This window comes from Hemiscyllium ocellatum, chromosome 12 (genome assembly GCF_020745735.1).
Source record: "Hemiscyllium ocellatum isolate sHemOce1 chromosome 12, sHemOce1.pat.X.cur, whole genome shotgun sequence".
Classification (NCBI taxonomy): Eukaryota; Metazoa; Chordata; class Chondrichthyes; order Orectolobiformes; family Hemiscylliidae; genus Hemiscyllium; species Hemiscyllium ocellatum.
In genome coordinates, this window is record NC_083412.1 from 83,986,456 (window position 1) to 84,004,958 (window position 18,503).

The following is an 18,503-nucleotide window of genomic DNA, read 5'->3' on the forward strand; positions in this document are numbered from 1 at the left end:
ATCACCAATATCAGGACTCTTAACAGAACAAATCTACCAACAAAGCGAGCAAACTTACAACCTCCAGAGGTTTCCATTCCAGTTATCCAGAATGATGTGAACCAAAATTCCAGATAATAATTCAAGTGATAAGTGATTTAACGTCTAGGATAAAAGTCTAATCAAGGTAAACAGAGTCAGTGCTACATGGTTAATAGGCACATAAATATATAGGAACAATACAACAGGAGTAATCTATTCAACTTATCAAGCCTGCTCCGTCATCCATTGTGATCATGGCTGATCTGTAATCTAACTCCATATTCTTGCCTTTGGCACATATCCCTTAATACCTTTGCGCAACAACATTTATCTGTCTCAGATTTAAAGTTAACTATTGATCTTATATCAACCCATTTACGTAAATAAGTTCCAAATCTCTACCACCCTTTGAATGTACAAGTGCTTCCTGTCATCTCTTCTGAAGGACCTGATCTTAAATTTGGACTATATTCCCTAGTCTAGAATCCCCATCTGTCCTGTCATTCCCTGCTAACATTTTGAAGATTAGATTAGATGCCCTAGAGTGTGGGAACAAGCTCTTCTGCTCAACAAGTCCCACCGACCCTCTGAAGAGCAATTCACCAAGACCCATTCCCCTACATTTACCCCTGACTAATGTACCTAACACTACAGCAAATTAGCATGACCAATTCACCTAACCTGCACATCTTTGGACTGTGGGAGGAAACTGGAGCACCTGGAGGAAACCCACTTCAATCAGATCATCCCCAAATTTTCTAAATTCTGGAGGAAACAGGTCTAATCTGCATAATCTCTCCTTATAATTTAACCACTGAAGTCTAGGTATCAGCCTTGTTAACCTATGATGGGGTCCCTGATGAATACAAAACATTCTATTCACACTGTTCAAAGATGATGAGGGTAGTTCTCCCAGTACTGTATATGACATTCACCCCCTCAATGAACGCCACAAAAATATGTCATAGCTCTTTGGGGGACTTGAGGAGCACAAACTGGCAACCGCATTGATCTACCTTAATGAATGACAACACAGCAATAAATAAATCAATTTAACTTTGGAATGGCTTGAGGATATAACAGGTGTTATTTAAATTCAGAGTTCTTTTACTCCTCTTTTCTTTCCCACTTTAAATAGCGCAGTGTTCCATTCTCAATTCCCAGCTTGCCATTCTCTTCAGCAAACCACAAAGACATTTTCTTAGGTTTCACTTAGATCAGAATTAATATTATGAACCACAATGTAATCTAGGTCATTGTAGAATTGCAAAATCAAAACAAATGTCCTGCAAAAAGCACAAAGACTTACTCTGCATCTATGAATTTCGCGGCAAAGGCCCACTGTAGACAGCGATCAACCTTTTCTGCCTGAGCAAATAAATATGGCCATAGTAAGTTTATGGCTATTGTATGCCAATGCACCTGATTATTTACTGGAATGACAGAACACCAAATGTGAGCAGCTTCCACTGAAAGAAAGGAGAGAACAAAGAATCAAATAGATTAAATGTTGAAAATGTCAAAAATGCATTTTAACTTTTAACATTGTGTCTGATTGTGTTGTCACAAAACAGACTACTGTTTCCCAGACTGACAAAACTCCATGATGTTACCTATGACTTTTGTCATGTGCGAGTCTAAACTGTGAAGTGTATGAGACACACAGCACTTCTACAGTGAGACATCGCAGCCTCTCTTCAAAGGTTATCCAGATACAAAATATTCTTCAGCAGGAGGCAATTTTTTAAAACACTCACTTAGGCAATTATGTGGGTCGCTCGCTACAGCTTGAATAAAGTTAAGAATCACACAACACCCATTGGACCATAACCTGGTGTGTGATTTTTAACTTTGTCCACCCCAGTCCAACACTGGCGCCTCCACTTTATGGCTTTAAAGATCTTTCGGATGCAAACACACTTCATTTCAAATCTTTAATGAAGATGGTATTTAAATGTTTCTGTGCTTTTTAAAAGGTTTTAAGAGATTTTCAGAAAATTAAAACACACAACTTAGGAAACAGAAATATAGCAACCAGGATATCTTTCTGCAAGTGTTGGTCAGGATAGTGTCCTTGTCCTACCACCTTCAGCTGCTTCATCAATGATAGCAAAATATAAGAGGCATTTAAACAGGTACATAAAGAGGCAGAGAATCGAGGGACACGGATCATGTGCAGGCAGATGGGATTAATTTTGATTAGCATCAGAATCAGCACAGACATCACTGGCCAATTTCTTTTGACAAAACCATGCTGACTTTTTCTGATTACCTTCAGTTTTTCAAAGTTCTTCGGTGGAGAATCATTAGGATGTTGCTTGGAGCAATTCAACTTTGAAGAGAAGCTACATAGACTGGGGTTGATTCCCTCAGAGCAGGGAAGGCTGAGGAGAGACCTACTGTGGGCAGCATGGTGGCACAGTGGTTAGCACTGCTGCCTCACAGCGCCAGAGACCCGGGTTCAATTCCCACCTCAGGCAACTGAGTGTGGAGTTTGCAAATTCTTCCCGAGTCTGCGTGGGTTTCCTCCGGGTGCTCCGGCTTCATTCCACAGTCACAAAGATGTGCAGGTCAGGTGAATTGGCCGTGCTAAATTGCCCGTAGTGTTCGGTGAAGGGATAAATGTAGGGGTATGGGTCTGGGTGGTAAACGCTTTGCCGGGTCAGTGTGGACTTGTTGGGCCTGTAAGTGATCTAATCTAATCTCTATTGAGGTGTCAAAATGATCAGAGGCAGTGATAGGGAGATAGAGAGAAACCCTTCCCTTTTGTGGAAGAATCAGTAACCAGGGTACAGTTTACGGTAAGGATCAGGAAGTTTACAGGGGATTTGAGGAACATATTTTTCACCACGAGTGTGATAGGTATCTGCTTCAAAGGTGCTAGATGCACGAACACTCGACACATTTTAGTATTTGAGCGATGGTAGCATACAAGACTACAGGCCAAGAACTGGAAGGTAGAATTAGAATTGACAGATGCTTGATGACAGGAGTGGTCATGATGGGCTGAAGAGACTTTTTCCTTGCTGTAAAGCCTTTTTGACTGTGTGCACTTGTAATCTTCTGGATGTAAGTTTGCTACGAAGAGCAGAGGAAAATCACCTATACAGTGTATTCAAAAAGAACGGGTACCCAATGAAGATAATCCACCGATTTCTCAGCAACAAACCCAAACAAGCAGACAAAATGTGCCCAGAAACCCTAGCGACTCTCCCCTACATAAAAGACATCTTGGAAATGACTGTCAGACTACTTAGACCTTTTGGCATCATGGTAGCCCACAAACCCACCAACACACTGAAACAGCAGCTAATGACCTTGAAAGACCCTAGATAGACAACAAGCAAAACTAATGTCATTTACAAAATACCGTGCAAGAACTGTAACAAACACTACGTTGAACAAACAGGCAGAAAACTAGACACCAGGATACGTGAACATCAACTAGCCACAAAAAGACATGACTCACTATCACTAGTATCCTTGCATAAAGATGAAGGAGGACACCACTTCGACTGGGACAACACATCCATCCTAGGACAACTAAATAGAGACACGCATGAAAATTCCTGGAAGCATGGCATTCCAATTGCAATTCCACCAACGACCACACTGATTTGGACCCCATTTACTATCCTGTGCGAAAAAGAACAGGAAATGACACCACCACAGGAAATAATGTCACCAAATCAAGGAATCCTAAACACTTTAATAGAAAGTGTGTCACTAACACCAGTGCTTCACTGATGATGTTACCTAGTAGGGTGACAAAACATCTGAAAATGAACCTTCCAGCAGAGCGAGCAAACTTACATCCAGGACATAAACTTGAACTACAAATCTTCTCAAAACTCGCTAGCCTGTAATCTTTTTAAAAATTCTTACACTTTTCTCACAGAAGACGTCAAATTAACTGGTCTTTAGCTTCCAGATTACTGCCTTTTTCTCTTCTAAAACAGAGGGGGCTATGCTTGCTCCTTTTGAGTCTGACGCAACCTTTTCCAAATCCAGTGAAATTTGGAAAATTTTTCTTTATATTAGAAGATGTATTCTGAAATATCTCCTTAGTCTTTTGCCCCTGCAATTCTATTGATCTAACCCTAGTCTGCTATGCTAGTCATTTACAGAACAAGTTACTCAGAGAAACTAATGAAAGCATTCAAAGAACGCTTCATACAAGATTGTGAGGTGGTGTCATATTGGGCTTGAAACATGAATGTTTTATGTGTCCACAAATGCTGCTGGACCTGCTGAAACTCTCCAACATTGTGTTAGCGTGTGTGTGTTGGGCTTGTGTTTCAGATTTCCAGCAACCATAGTATTTTGCTTTTATTCTGTAAACACCTCATCCAAGCTATTAATAGCAAACTGATTTCCCAAGGTTTTTTTTGTTGATTAAAGTCACCTACCAATATTGCCATCCCTTTATCACTGCATCTTAAGAATATATTTAGAAGGCGGGCATTCAACATTTCATTATAATGATACCTTACTTCTGAAGGCTACATGACGAGATAACACAAACTGGGATTGGATTCCCTGGATTTTAGAATGTTAAGCTGTAATTTGATTAAGTTTTCAAAGTGCTCACAGGAATAGATAGGATAAACTATTTCTGCTAGTTGGGAAGTCTAAGACTAAGGGACATAGCTTAAATATTCAAGACAAACCTTCAGGACTGAAATTAGGAAACATTTCTATATAAAAAAGGGTAGCAGAAGTCTGGAATCTTCTTCTGCAAGAGGAAATTGATTCAGAACCAACTGCAGATTTCAAACATAAGATCCACAGAAATTTGTTAAGCAAAGGTATAAAGGAATATGGAGGAACCAAAGATATATTGCAAGGTCACACATCAGCCAGAGACCCGGGTGCAATTTCTAGCCTCAGGTGACTGACTGTGTGAAGTCTGCACATTCTCCCCGTGTCTGCGCGGGTTTCCTCCAGGTGCTCCAGTTTCCTCCCACAGTCCAAAAATGTGCAGGTTTGGTAAATTGGCCATGCTAAATTGCCCGTAGTATTATGTGACGGGGTAAATGTAGGGGAACGAATCTGGGTGGATTGTGCTTCGGCGGGTTGGTGTGGACTTGTTGGGCCGAAGGGCCTGTTTTCACAATGTGAGTAACCTAATAGGTTTGAGGAACTGAATGGCCTGCTCACATTCTTGCATGCCCTAATACTTTCGTTGTCTTAGATCATTACTGTAAAACCTCTATGTTCCTGTAAACTGCAATAAAATTCTTTTTGCATTAAAAATTATAGAGGTTCTTAAAATCATGAACGGTATGGATAAGGTGAACAGCTGAGATCTTTCTCCCAGGTTAAGGGAGTCTAAAACTAAAGACATAGGCTTAAGGTGTGAAGGGAAAGATTTAAAAGGCAACTTGGTCACACAGAGTGGTGTGCAGATTGAATGACCTGCCATAGGATGTGGATATAATTACAATATTTAAAACACATTTAGACAAGCCCATGTAGAGGAAAGGTTCAGAAGAAAAAGGAAAATTTGTAAGTAATGCAAATCTAGTCTTAAATTATACAGAACTACAACAGTTTAATGCACTTACTATTATTTTTTGGCTTAATTTGACAATATTTTTCAGATATTGCTTCACTCTGAAAGAAAACAATAGAAGCAATTATTACTTTGTGGGTAGGCCCAATACACACAAATATAAATCATTCAAACAAATAAGTTTGTCAAGGAGAATGATATTAGGACAACCGTTCTTGACACCAGTGTCTCAACCATGACTGGCTTCTTCATTTATTAACAGTCATCTATTTACTTTCACCAAAGCAAATTATAAGTACTTTGTGAGAGAATTACTGAATCGAGTAAATACACAATTCACTGATTTAGCATTGTAGAGTAAGCAAACTTAATATAAAAGAATGTTCTGATAACTAGAAAAAAAATGAAATCACAAAATAAAATAAATATATTTTATTTAACATTTTATTTAAATATATAAATTTAACATATAATTTATTCCCCTCTAACCGTCATTGACAAACTGGAGGGACATTACAGATTTTAAATAGCATACTCGCTCTATTTATGATTAACAGTTTGTGTCCGTTTATTTCAATCCATACCTCACAAATTGCATGATCCCACTACTTCCAAGGACACTAATGCTCTTTATTCTGTATTACTATTCACCATCACCAGTAACATCTTTAAGTGCATTATCATTCTGCAGAAATATCATTCACAATTCCTCAAACTTTCCCATCTTGTTTCATGTTTCCAAAGTTTCTGTTCAATTAAAGGCCTGAAGGTTACTCTCCAACCCCTTAAATATTTATTCCGCTCTCCTGCTCAATGTCAAAATTATTGTGTAAAGTTGTCTGTGATGCCTTAATGGAAAAAAAATGCATCTAAGAGCATTGCTGCTGCCTAGTCAGTTTCATCTCAGTTGGATGAGCTGAAGCCCAAGTTCAGAAAAGTTCGTACTAGGTGCTCATTAGTGTGCATAAAATTCTTGGGTGGTTTGACAGCATAGATATGGAAAGGTTGCTTCCATGGAGTTCTGTCTGTAGAGTTCAGTTTTTCATCTTTAAAGATGATGGCGATTAATTAACTGTCAATTTCTTGCATTTTATATTTTACTTCTAGCATTTGTAGTTTTTCTATGTTCATTCTGCTAAAATTATCATAGCATATCAAGCAATGAATAAATATCCAGTCTCACTTATTAATGATACCCATTTTGAAGATAATTAATAGCAAATAATTTACTTTCTTACACAAGGGGAATGTTTCAAATCTCCTGATTTTAGCAATTTCCTTAATGCAGTCAGAATTTCTAACAAGCTGTAAAATAAGGTGTACTGAATATAAGCTGACTGGCCTGCTGGCAGTTCCCAACAATATTTGCTTTTTCTCAGTTTCAAAATCTACTGCTTTTGCTTATAGTTACACTGTTTATCACACAACAAAGGACCATGACCTTTCATTTTAAATAACGCCAAACAGATTCTTCCCATCATATAAAATAACATACCATAAATCTAATTTGATGATGGATGATCGTCTTACTGTCATCTGAGTCTGAGCTGGAATCATCCATGATTGTGGAATCTGAAACAGCATTATTGTATTATTTTCAGAAGGAAAGTCAAAGGACTAAGGTCCCAGTACACAATATTACTCACACATAGTGAGGAGCACTGAAATCAATTTCCCAGTTGCGTAAACCAAAAGCTTCCTCCATCTGAGTGAAAAACCAAACCAATCATTAGCTCCTAAACAAGGAATGGATATTTGAAACTCAGCAAGAAGGTACATTCACTCTTGCACAGATGACACTGAGAAAAGCCTCGGTAGACTCTATCCTTCTGTTTGGGCTGACAAGGACTAAGTGGCCAGATTGCAGTCCTATCTGCCATAGTCATGACTCGCAGACAGGGAGGGGAAAGTTAAAATTATATTTTAAAAATAAAAAAATCTAAAAAACCTGTTTTGTGAACGCTGTTAATCTCCCATGAAAATCATGATACTAAAAGTTACCAGCATTACTCAAAATGGCACAAACCTTTTCACACAAGCAGCATTTATGTTATGCTTCCTTCAAAGTTTTATGGATTCTGGACACAACTTTAAATTTATAGGAGGAATACTATATACCAATATTATTTCTTATTCCAAGATGTAGTGGTATTGAATCCTTAAAATCCAGAGTCAAAATAGGCATCCTTGAATTCCCTACTTACCACCAGTAGATCTGAAGAAGTCATTGGGGAAGACTCATTGCCTACTAAGATCAACATTACATGGGGAATAGATTAAGACTTCCTAACATTCTGAAAAAATATTTCAAAAGATAGTATGCATTTCACTCCAAAGGCAGTAGAAAATCAACCCTTCCTAAAATTCAGTACTCAAAAGGTCAGAAATTTGAATATTTATCCTTTTTAAAAATATAATTTTTAATTCATGAGATGTTTGATCAATGGCAAAGCCAGCATTTAATGCACATCTTTACTGTCCTGAAGAAGGTGGCAATGAGTCACCTGTTCAAATTGCTGTAGTGGATGTTGTGTTAGGTATACACAATGCTGTTAAGTATGGAATTCGAGGATTTGGACCTAGCAACAGTGAAGGAACAATAACAGGTTTCCAAGGACAACTGCTGCATGACTTGGAAGGGAATTTGCGGGTATTGTCTTTTTTTTTGGGTGGTAAAGTTCACAACTTTGAGATGCGCTTTGGAAGGAACTTTGATGAGTTGCTGTGGTGTTCCTCATAAATGGTGTAGAATGCTGCCAGTTTTGGATCGGAGAGTTGAGAAATCTTCTTTGATTCTCACAATTGAGATTCTTACATTGAACTAATTTATTCCTTTTCCTGCTCCAAACAATCTTGTTTTTTTGAGTAAAATCAATTCTTATATCAGACTTCAGTTAGATCACCATGGAATTACCCAAAAGCTTTAAATAAATATCAATTCTTGATTATTCTAAACCAAAAAGACTAATGTCTTTCAATGCCTTTTCTCTGCTGACATAAAACTCCACAACATCAACAAATGTCCATAATCCTTCAGTATGGCTTCTGTTACCAGCCCTCTGATACATACTGGTTTAAAATCATGGTTTCAAAAAGACTGACCTAAAGAAATAGACCAAATCCATATGCTACTAAATTAAAATTCAAACTGTTAAAAAATATTATCAACATATGATAACCTGTAATTGTAAAAGGATAGACTTAGGAAACAGTGACATGATTGGAGAGAGTCACCATGGATTTATGAAAGAAATCATGCTTGACAAATCTACTGGAACTTTGAGAATGTAACTTGTAGACTTGGTAAGAGGAAGCCAGTGGTTGCAGCTTATTTGGACTTTCAGAAGGCTATTGATAAGGTCATATAAGAAATTAGCATGAAAAGTTAAAGCGCAAAGAATTGGGATAGTGCAAGGATGTTGCCTGGAATGGTAGGAAAATCTTATGAGGAAAGGCTGAGGCACTTGGGGCTGTTCTCATTGGAGAAGAGAAGGTTTAGGGGAGATCTGATAGAAGTGTATAAGATGATTAGGGGTTTAGATAGGGTAGATACTAAGAACCTTTTACCGCTAATGGAGTCAGGTGTTACTAGGGGACATAGCTTTAAATTAAGGGGTGGTAGGTATAGGACAGATGTTAGGGGTAGATTCTTCACACAGCGGGTTGTGAGTTCATGGAATGCCCTGCCCGTATCAGTGGTGAACTCTCCTTCTTTATGGTCATTTAAGCGGGCATTGGATAGGCATTTGGAAGTTATTGGGCTAGTATAGGTTAGGTAGGATTCGGTCGGCGCAACATCGAGGGCCGAAGGGCCTGTACTGCGCTGTATCCTTCTATGTTCTATGTTCTATGACATGGACCAAGAATTCATTGGCAGACAGGAAACAAGGAGTTAGAACAAATGGGTCTTTTTTCCAAGTGGCAGACTGTTACTAGTGGGGTACCACAGGTGACTGGGCTTGGACCCTAGCTATTCACAATGCATACAATTATTTAGATAAGAGAAATAAATGTATTTCCCAACTTTGCAGATGACACAAATCTGGGTAAGAGGGTGGTCTGTGAAGAGGATACAGAGGTGTGTCAGTATGATTTGTACAGGTTGAGTGAGTGGACAAATGCATTTCAGGTTACCTACTTTGGTAACAAAGACAGGAAGACAGAATACCTGAATGACAATAGACTGGGGAAGGGGGAGGTGCAATGCAACCTGGGTATTCTTATACACCAGTTGAAGGAGAAAAATGATATGCTGGCCTTATTAGCAACAAGTTTCGAATACAAAAGCAGGGGTGTCTTGCTGTAATTGTCTCTTACCTAGGAAGCATGTTCCAGCCATTGATGAGTGTTTTCCAAAACCCACAATTAAATTCTGTCATTTCTCGATGTTGAAATCCACTCAACCCAAATACTACTGCATAATTTCTTCTTGATTTCTTCACAGGTAGTTAAGGTTTTTATCTTGTACTGTCCTTCTGTTTCCCTAAATTCTTATTATCTACAGCTAGAGAAATGCTGATGCTAGGAGATATGTTTAATCAGTTTCCCCTTGAAAAAGGAACATTACAGCAATCACATTACGTACGTAGGTACATATAATGTACAGGCATGAATGCAAAATATTATTGCAACTCCACCCTCCTATTAGAGTTTTGGTGCCACATGTACAGGTTTCATTGTTACATGATTTGTCTGTTACTCATAATTAAAACTGAAAATACATTTTTTGAAGTTTCACTTTCCATTCTAAAGCAAGCAGGCAGGCAACGTAAAAGTGTCACGTACATATCGTACACAAGCACGTTTCTGTTTTTATTGTCATTATGTTTCCACCTACTTCAGTCACAAGGTAGTAATACTGTAACTATATATTTGTAGCCAGGGCAAGGTGGCGTACAAAATCTTTTTTAAAAATAGGTGTGAAAAAGAGAATGCTGATCTGTACACCTGACATCGTACATCCATTTTCTATTATAATTCTATTATGTTAGGTATATTTGGATAGCTCCACTCTTCAACTTCAAAATGACAAATATTGATGGTAGAGCCAAAATATTCTTAACTGTATGAACTGCAATTAAGGAATACAACTTTATCAGATTGTTTTTTTAATAAGGGGGAGCAATTCAGATAAATGTTCATAGTCTAATTTTCAGAGCTTCAAATTAAATAGAGTAGGATAAATAGTGAAATTAAAATGTAGTAAAATGCAGTGATCTTAAAAGCTTGTGTAAATCCGTACAAAGATAGGGCAGGCAAAAGAATTTAATAATGCTAAGTTTTGCACAGTAGATCTGATCTAGCAGGGACTAGATGGAAGAAAGTTAAAAATCACACAACACCAGGTTATAGTCCAACAGGTTTAATTGGAAGCACGCTAGTCCAATACCAGCATCTCCAAATCATGACTACATGGAAGAAAGGTTGTTTTGACATAATAGAAATCATTTCGAAAAAAAGAGTTCTAAAATATTTTCCCTTTTAGAAACAGACTCCATATTCCCGTAAATTACCGCTTCACATAGAAAACATGACGTGATAGAGTGTTGACCAATCTCATGTGGGAAGAAAATTTCTTCCCAGAATAAGTGAATAAAAAATTCCAATTACAACAATCAACTTCCTCCTCAGAAATAAATAATGCAATATAGATAGACCAGACAAAGAAAAGAGTGATCATATAATCAAACCCTTCTTGCTTCACTGTGGCAAGGAAGTTATTAAATTGTATGCTTGAGAAATTATTAAATTGTATGCAAAGATAACCCACATGCTACTCGTGAAGAATGATCGTCAGTCATGACTCATTAGAACTATCAAACTGCCTTACAGTTCAAAATTCCACACTACCTATTCATAATTCAGAACAGGAAGGACCAAGTTACATTTGTCACTTCATGGTAGGGTGAAACATGATTTTTTGAATCTGCATCAGGACTGTAGTTGAATATTATGTGGGCTAGGCCATCATAACCATCCTGTTGTCTGATATTTTCAGAGGGATAGAGATGTACAGCATGGAAACAGACCCTTCGGTCCAACCTGTGCATGCCGACCAGATATCCCAACCTGATCTAGTCCCATCTGCCTTCACCCAGCCCATATCATTCCAAACCCTTCCTATTCATGTACCCATCCAAATGCCTCTTAAATATTGCAACTGTACCAGCCTCCACCACTTCCTCTGGCAGCTCATTCCATACACATACCAGCCTCTGCGTGAAAAAGTTGCCCCTTAGGTCTCTATTATATCTTTCCCCTCTCACCTTAAAATTATGTCCTGTAGTCCTGGAATCCCCGACCCCAGGGAAAAGACTTTGCCTATTTACCCTATCCATGCCCCTCATAATTTTGTAAACCTCTATAAGGTCACCCCTCAGCCTACGACACTCCAGGGAAAACAGCCCCAGCCTGTTCAGCCTCTCCCTGTAGCTCAAATCATCCAACCCTGGCAACATCCTCGTAAATCTTTCCTGAATCCTTTCAGGTTTCACAACGTCTTTCCGATAGGAAGGAGACCAGAATTGAACGCAATATTCCAACAGTGGTCTAACCAATGTCTTGTACAGCTGCAACATGACCTCCCAACTCCTGTACTCAATAGTCTGACCAATAAAGGGAAGCATACCAAACACCTTCTTCACTATCCTACCTACGTGCAACTCCACTTTCAAGGATCTATAAACCTACACTCCAAGGTCTCTTTGTTCAGCAACGCTCCCTAGGACCTTACCATTAAGTGTATAAGCCCAGCTAAGATTTGCTTTCCCAAAATGCAGCACCTCGCATTTATCTGAATTAAACTCCATCTGCCACTTCTCAGCCCATTGGCTCATCTGGTCCAGATTCTGTTTGTAACCTGAGGTAACCCTCTTCGCTGTCCACTACACCTCCAATTTTGATGTCATCTGCAAACTTGCTAACTGTACTTCTTATGTTCACACCCAAATAATTTATGTAAATGACAAAAAGTAGAGGACCCAGCACCGATCCTTGTGGCACTCCACTGGTCACAGGCCTCCAGTCTGAAAAACAACCCTCCACCATCACCCTCTGTCTTCTACTTTTTGAGCCAGTTCTGTATCCAAATGGCTAGCTTTCCCTGTATTCCATGAGATCTAACCTTGCTAATCAGTCTCCCATGGGGAACCTTGTCGAACGCCTTACTGATGTCCATATAGATCACATCTACTGCTCTGCCCTCATCAATCTTCTTTGTTACTTCTTCAAAAAACTCAGTCAAGTTTGTGAGACATGATTTCCCACGCACAATGCCATGTTGACGATCCCAAATCAGTCTTTGCCTTTCCAAATACATGTTCATCCTGTCCCTCAGGATTCCCTCCACCAACTTCCTCACCACCGAGGTCAGGCTCACCGGTCTATATTTCCCTGGCTTGTCTTTACCGCCATTCTTAAACTATGGCATCACGTGTGTCAACCTCCAGTCTTCCGGCACCTCACCTGTGACTATCGATGATACAAATATCTCAGCAAGAGGCCCAGCAATCACTTCTCTAGCTTCCCACAGAGTTCTCAGGTACACCTGATCAGGCCCTGGGGATTTATCCACTTTTGCCCATTTCAAGACATCCAGCACGTCCTCTTCTGTAATCTGGACATTTTGCAAGATGTCACCATCTATTTCCCTACAGTCTATTACTTCCATATCCTTTCCACAGTAAATACCGATGCAAAATATTCATTAGGTATCTCCCCCATTTTTTGTGGCTCCACACAAAGGCCACCTTGCTGATCTTTGACGGGCCCTATTCTCTCTTTAGTTACTGTTTTGTCTTTAATATATTTGTAAAAACCCTCTGGATTCTCCTTAATTCTATTTGCCAAAGCTATCTCATGTCCCCTTTTTGCCCTCCTGATTGCCCTCTTAAGTATACTCCTACTTCCTTTATACTCTTCTAAGGATTCACTCAATCTATGCTGTCTATACCTTACATATGCTTCCTTCTTTTTCTTAACCAAACCTTCAATTTCTATAGTCATCCATTTCTTTAGTATATTTCTGAATAACAATTAGAATCAATAACACAGGTTAATTTTCCTTGTCTCACATCTAAGGTGCCATCATTATCTGAATGGAAGCAATTTTAACTTCATTACATTTAAATTCAACTGACTCAATGATACTGAGCTCTGGGTTGGTTCTGGTGTAACGCGTGTTTCTTCAACGTGAATTAAAGTTAATGTGATTGAAGAATTTAGATCAGTTATTTGTCAAATGCAAACTTCCCTCACCTGTATTGGCTATAACGTGATTCCAGCCCCATTAGTTTAAATGGCGCTGCTATTGCGCTATTTTCTTATAGTGCGAGATTGCACGAGAACAGAACTATCACATTATATCTGAACCGACTGTACTTAAATCCTCTTTTTATAGGAACTTTAAACTCTGCTTCAACAAGAACTAATGGCAAGTAATTTGACAGACCAATTGGAGGAGGATGATACTTTATAATCTAAACTCTTCAATTCTGTGATCATTTTAACCTTCGTTTCAGTCAATGAGATAAGAACAAATATACCATTACATAATTGATCATTACCCATCATGATCTTGAAGATGTCCCTCCATAAACCAATGAAAAAGCTTTAACGGGCAGCATAGTGGGTCAATGGCTACCTCACAGCGCCATTGACTGGATTTGATTTCACTCTCAGGCAACTGTCCGTGTGGAGTTTGCACGTTTTCCTCCAGGTTTGTGTTGGATTCTTCTCGGTGCTTTGGTTTCCTCCCATATTTGGCCTTACTATATTGTCCATAGTGTCCAGGAATGTGTAGGTTAGATGAATTAGTCAGTGGAAATATCAGGGTTATGGGGACAGTGTTTTTAGGTGGTTGGTGGGTTTGGTCAGGGTGAGATGCTCTTCAGAAGGTCGATGCAGACTCTATCGGCCAAATGGCCTGCTTCCACTTAGTAAGGATTTTATGATTGTTGTCAATTTTTTCTTTCTCTGGACAAAGTGACCCACTTGATCAGCATCCCATCCATCACCCTAACCATTTATTCAAACATAGATATAGTGTAGACCATATCAACACTTCTTTCTCTAAGCATCACCCTAACCATTAACTGCTACTTTTTATTCTTGATAGTTTCTTAGTGAACCTATCATGCAGCTTTTCCATTTTTCACTCCAACTACAACCTAACAAAACACCTCTGTAGTTGTCATGGCACAGATGGAAAACAGGAGAGATTGAATGCTGAAAGAATGCATTCATTGGATGAGGCAAGACCCTGAGAAAAATCTGAGGCTATGACAATATACAATTAGACATTACAGTGTGGGGTGGAAGCAATTGAAGCAAGAACCTGTTTTCCCATTTTGTCATCTTTGACTGAGGTCTCAAACTCATCCTATAAAGTACAAGACAGTGAATTTGTGAACACATAATCTATGTCAGTAACACAGAGCAGTATCAAGTGCTACACTGTGCATATAAAGGCATCATTTTTCAGGTGAGATGTTAAACCGACCTCTTATCTGCCTTCTCAGTCAGGCATAAAAGATTCCGACTGGCACATGACTGCTTATTTACTGCACAGGTGGCTGTGTTAGGACCTTGAACACAAATTAACCACATTTCCTAATGTTATGAATCCATGACTACCCCTGAAACTGTAAATAAAAATACAATCCACCTTCTTCAAGAGCTTCCGTTAAAATTAACATTTTGGAAAGAGCACAAAGACTCCATCATGTCTACACTGCCATTCAAACAGATCACCACTGATGACTGACCTTAATGCCATTTTTCCACATTACAACCATATTTCTCATAGTCTTTAACATCTGGAAACCTAGCTATCTCGGTTTGGAATATACATGGTTGACTTTGTTTTGTTTTTGATGGAAGACATGTTCTGAAATTATTCAAGAGAGATGCATTTTCCAGAATGGAAAGGAGAACAGAATGTGGAGTAAATTGTTTGGCTCTTTCAAAGATACAGCAAAGTCAGGACGGGGAAATGAGCTCCTCTTGTACAGCTTGATTCCCATGGCTGAGATAGGGCAGACCAATTAGGGAGGGGGGCAGAATGAGAGGCAGCCCTGAGCCGCTTGCCCCACACTGGGGCTGACTAGGGTGATGGATCTAGGTTGGATTCTCCTTGAGCAGCATCGGGAGCATTCTGTGGGTGCGTGGACGGGTGAATGGATGGATGGATGGAAGTCTGTAGAAAACCTCAATGCTTTACTTGTAGAAATTCCACCTTGCTGGCCCTGGCCATCCCCCCCCCCCCCCACTTCCATTTCTCCTCTTTCTCTCAACCCAATTCTCCGATTACCTTTTCTTTTACTCACTCCCCTTCCCGTTCTCTCTCATGCGCAGCTCTTCCTAGTTATCCCCCATTATCCCCCATCTCCGATCACACCCTCTTCCACTTACTCCCCCCGATCTCCGATCACCCCCTTTCCTCTTTCTCCCCCTTCTCTGATTCCGCCTGACAAAATCTATAGCCATAAAACTTGTCCTTCAACATTTAGACTAAAATGTAATACTGAACTATAGAACACATTTGCTGTACACGAGAAAATATGCCGACAGGCAGGAATGGTCAGGCCACAAAAAGGGCGAACCTGGGTTATGCAGAAGATAAAAACATCTGTTCTCATCAAGTGATGGCAGGATGCTCTAAGGCAACTAAAAACATTTGCCTTAACATCAGTGAATCTGTGTAAATCGGACATCAAGTGATAAAATTCACGGCTATTCCCTTGTGAAATTCATCAGAGTGTTTGATTCTGACCTCGAAACAAAACTTGGTATCATTAAAAGCCTTGTTATTAACAGTGAGGTCCTGTCAATTATAATCGATTCTTATTACTCTTGTAAGGTAGGCAGATGCAGAGGGGAAAACATCTTTCTGTTACAAGTCCCTGACTTGAGAGTTCAAAAGGACATTAGAGAGGGAGGGGGAGAGACCATTTTAGCACTGAGTCTGCCTAAGCCAGTAAAAAATCAACTTTTTGTGCTTACATGCTATGGATTGAATTTAATGGCATTCAGAGATATTATGATTTTGAGTAGTCATTACTGGTTATGAAATGCAAACTCTGTAATAGGTAATATCGATGAAGCTTTAATTTACTTGCTGTTCTTACAGACCGAAAGCCCCACTGTCAATTCTAACTAAATCAGATCTTATGTCTTATTTGAATTTGAATCACAACCCTGAAAAGAAAGCATGTTTAATTCGAGACTAATGAATGAATTTAAGTAAACCTTTCAGTAACATGTCAGCCTCAGTTATAGAATGGTTCTGTGCTTAAGCTAAAAAGCAGGAGTCTGCTCCTAACTTAAAAAGTGATTCTGACACAATCTGTCAGGAAGCCATTTTATGGTCAAAAGTTTGCCCTCCTTGCTAAGAAGCCATTTTGTAAAAAAATGGTATCTGACATGCCAGCTGGGCAAGTTTATCTTATAAACACTTCCAATTAGCTCAGACTGGCCCTTCTTTCTGATAGGAACTTATCTCACGAGCAGATGCCTAATTTGACTGGATTTGTTTTTCTCACCTGATGAATGGCTCAGGGCCTGTAGGAGTGATCAGTCAAGCACACACAGACCTATCAATTAACTTCTCTTCCTTACAAATTATTATCTTTCACTGTTATCTGTCTAACTAAGAACATGCAGTGTGTTTGTCAACTTTTTGTATAAAGGAAGCCACTTTGTGACAGCACAGCAGAGTTCTCGAAGAGCTCATATCCTACTCTCCTGGGTTATCAGAACTTAGTTAGTTCGGGTTATAGGTACCAGTGTTATGTTGTAACAGTAATGCTATTGGTAAATAAATGGGATGACTAAAATTAAACTAAACTGTCTATAAGAGGTTTTTATTCCAGGCTACCAGAGTACGATCTCTGGGACAAACCAAGACAGGCTTACAGGTTGAGTCCACAAGGGCCATCTCAAATCCGTACTTTAACACTCCCTTCTCTTCTCCCCTTCCTCCCCCACCCCTGATTACCCCCCACCCCCCCTTCTCTTCTACCCCCCTACCCCCACCCCCCCTTCTCTTCTACCCCCCTACCCCCACCCCCCCTTCTCTTCTACCCCCCTACCCCCACCCCCACCCCCCTTCTCTTCTACCCCCACCCCCCCTCTCTTCTACCCCCACCCCCCCTTCTCTTCTACCCCCTACCCCCCCTTCTCTTCTACCCCCTACCCCCCCTTCTCTTCTACCCCCTACCCCCACCCCCCCTTCTCTTCTACCCCCCTACCCCCACCCCCCCTTCTCTTCTACCCCCTACCCCCACCCCCCCTTCTCTTCTACCCCCTACCCCCCCATCTCTTCCACCCCCCACCCCCCCTTTCTCTTCCCCCTCCCCCACCCATTCCACCTTCTCCTCTTCCCCCCCCCCCCCCCACCTCCGATTAAGATTCCGATCCCCCTCCCCGCCGCCTCCTCCCTCAGTCCCCCCCCCCACACACCGTCTCTTACCTTTTCTGCTGTCAGTCGCTGACCGGATCCTTCAAACTGCCAGCCGCGACGCACTACACCTTGCGTCACTTCCGCCCCGTCCAGTTCCCATCAGGTCCGGCCCGCCCCTTCTCCCGGCTCCTGTGACGTGGCCGTCGCGTCCCGTTGTGACGTCCCTGGCTCTCACGGCCCCCTCTGGCGGCCGGATTGATCGCTGCAACCAGAAAGAAAATGCTGCAGATGTTGCCCACCTGAGATAAACAGGGCAGCATCTGGGGAATAGAGTGGGCGCATGCAATGTCTCTTTATGTTTGAGCTGATTGTGGAGCGGACTGTAAAGTTGGGAGGCTGATCGAATTATCTGGTGATTCGTTCTCAGCTGCTTGCGTGTGCATGCACAGAAAAAGTGCCAGTTAACTGGCAGCAAAGTGTGTCCTCTGCCAAGCAGAGACCTTCTGGACCAAGAAAAGCAGAAATTGTTGGAAAAGCGCAGCAGGTCTGGCAGCTTTTGTGGAGAGA

At 40.4% G+C, this 18,503-nt stretch overlaps 1 protein-coding gene across 2 annotated transcripts in view; it reads right to left on the reverse strand.

The window, feature by feature from the left end:
* The window catches only part of ttc3 (tetratricopeptide repeat domain 3), a 121,932-nt gene extending 103,856 nt beyond the window's left edge, over nt 1-18,076 (reverse strand). Inside the window, exons 1-4 of one of the 2 annotated variants that reach the window (XM_060833812.1) lie at nt 18,006-18,076; nt 7,032-7,108; nt 5,589-5,637; nt 1,331-1,490 (exon numbers count right to left, since the gene is read on the reverse strand). In XM_060833812.1, the coding sequence (XP_060689795.1) occupies nt 1,331-1,490; nt 5,589-5,637; nt 7,032-7,097 (275 nt within the window). In that variant the 5' untranslated portion in view covers nt 7,098-7,108; nt 18,006-18,076. Of the gene's footprint in view, nt 1-1,330; nt 1,491-5,588; nt 5,638-7,031; nt 7,109-18,005 lie in introns of those variants that run through there. The other variant, XM_060833813.1, reaches the window with a different exon arrangement.
* Between the last annotated feature and the right edge of the window lie 427 nt (nt 18,077-18,503).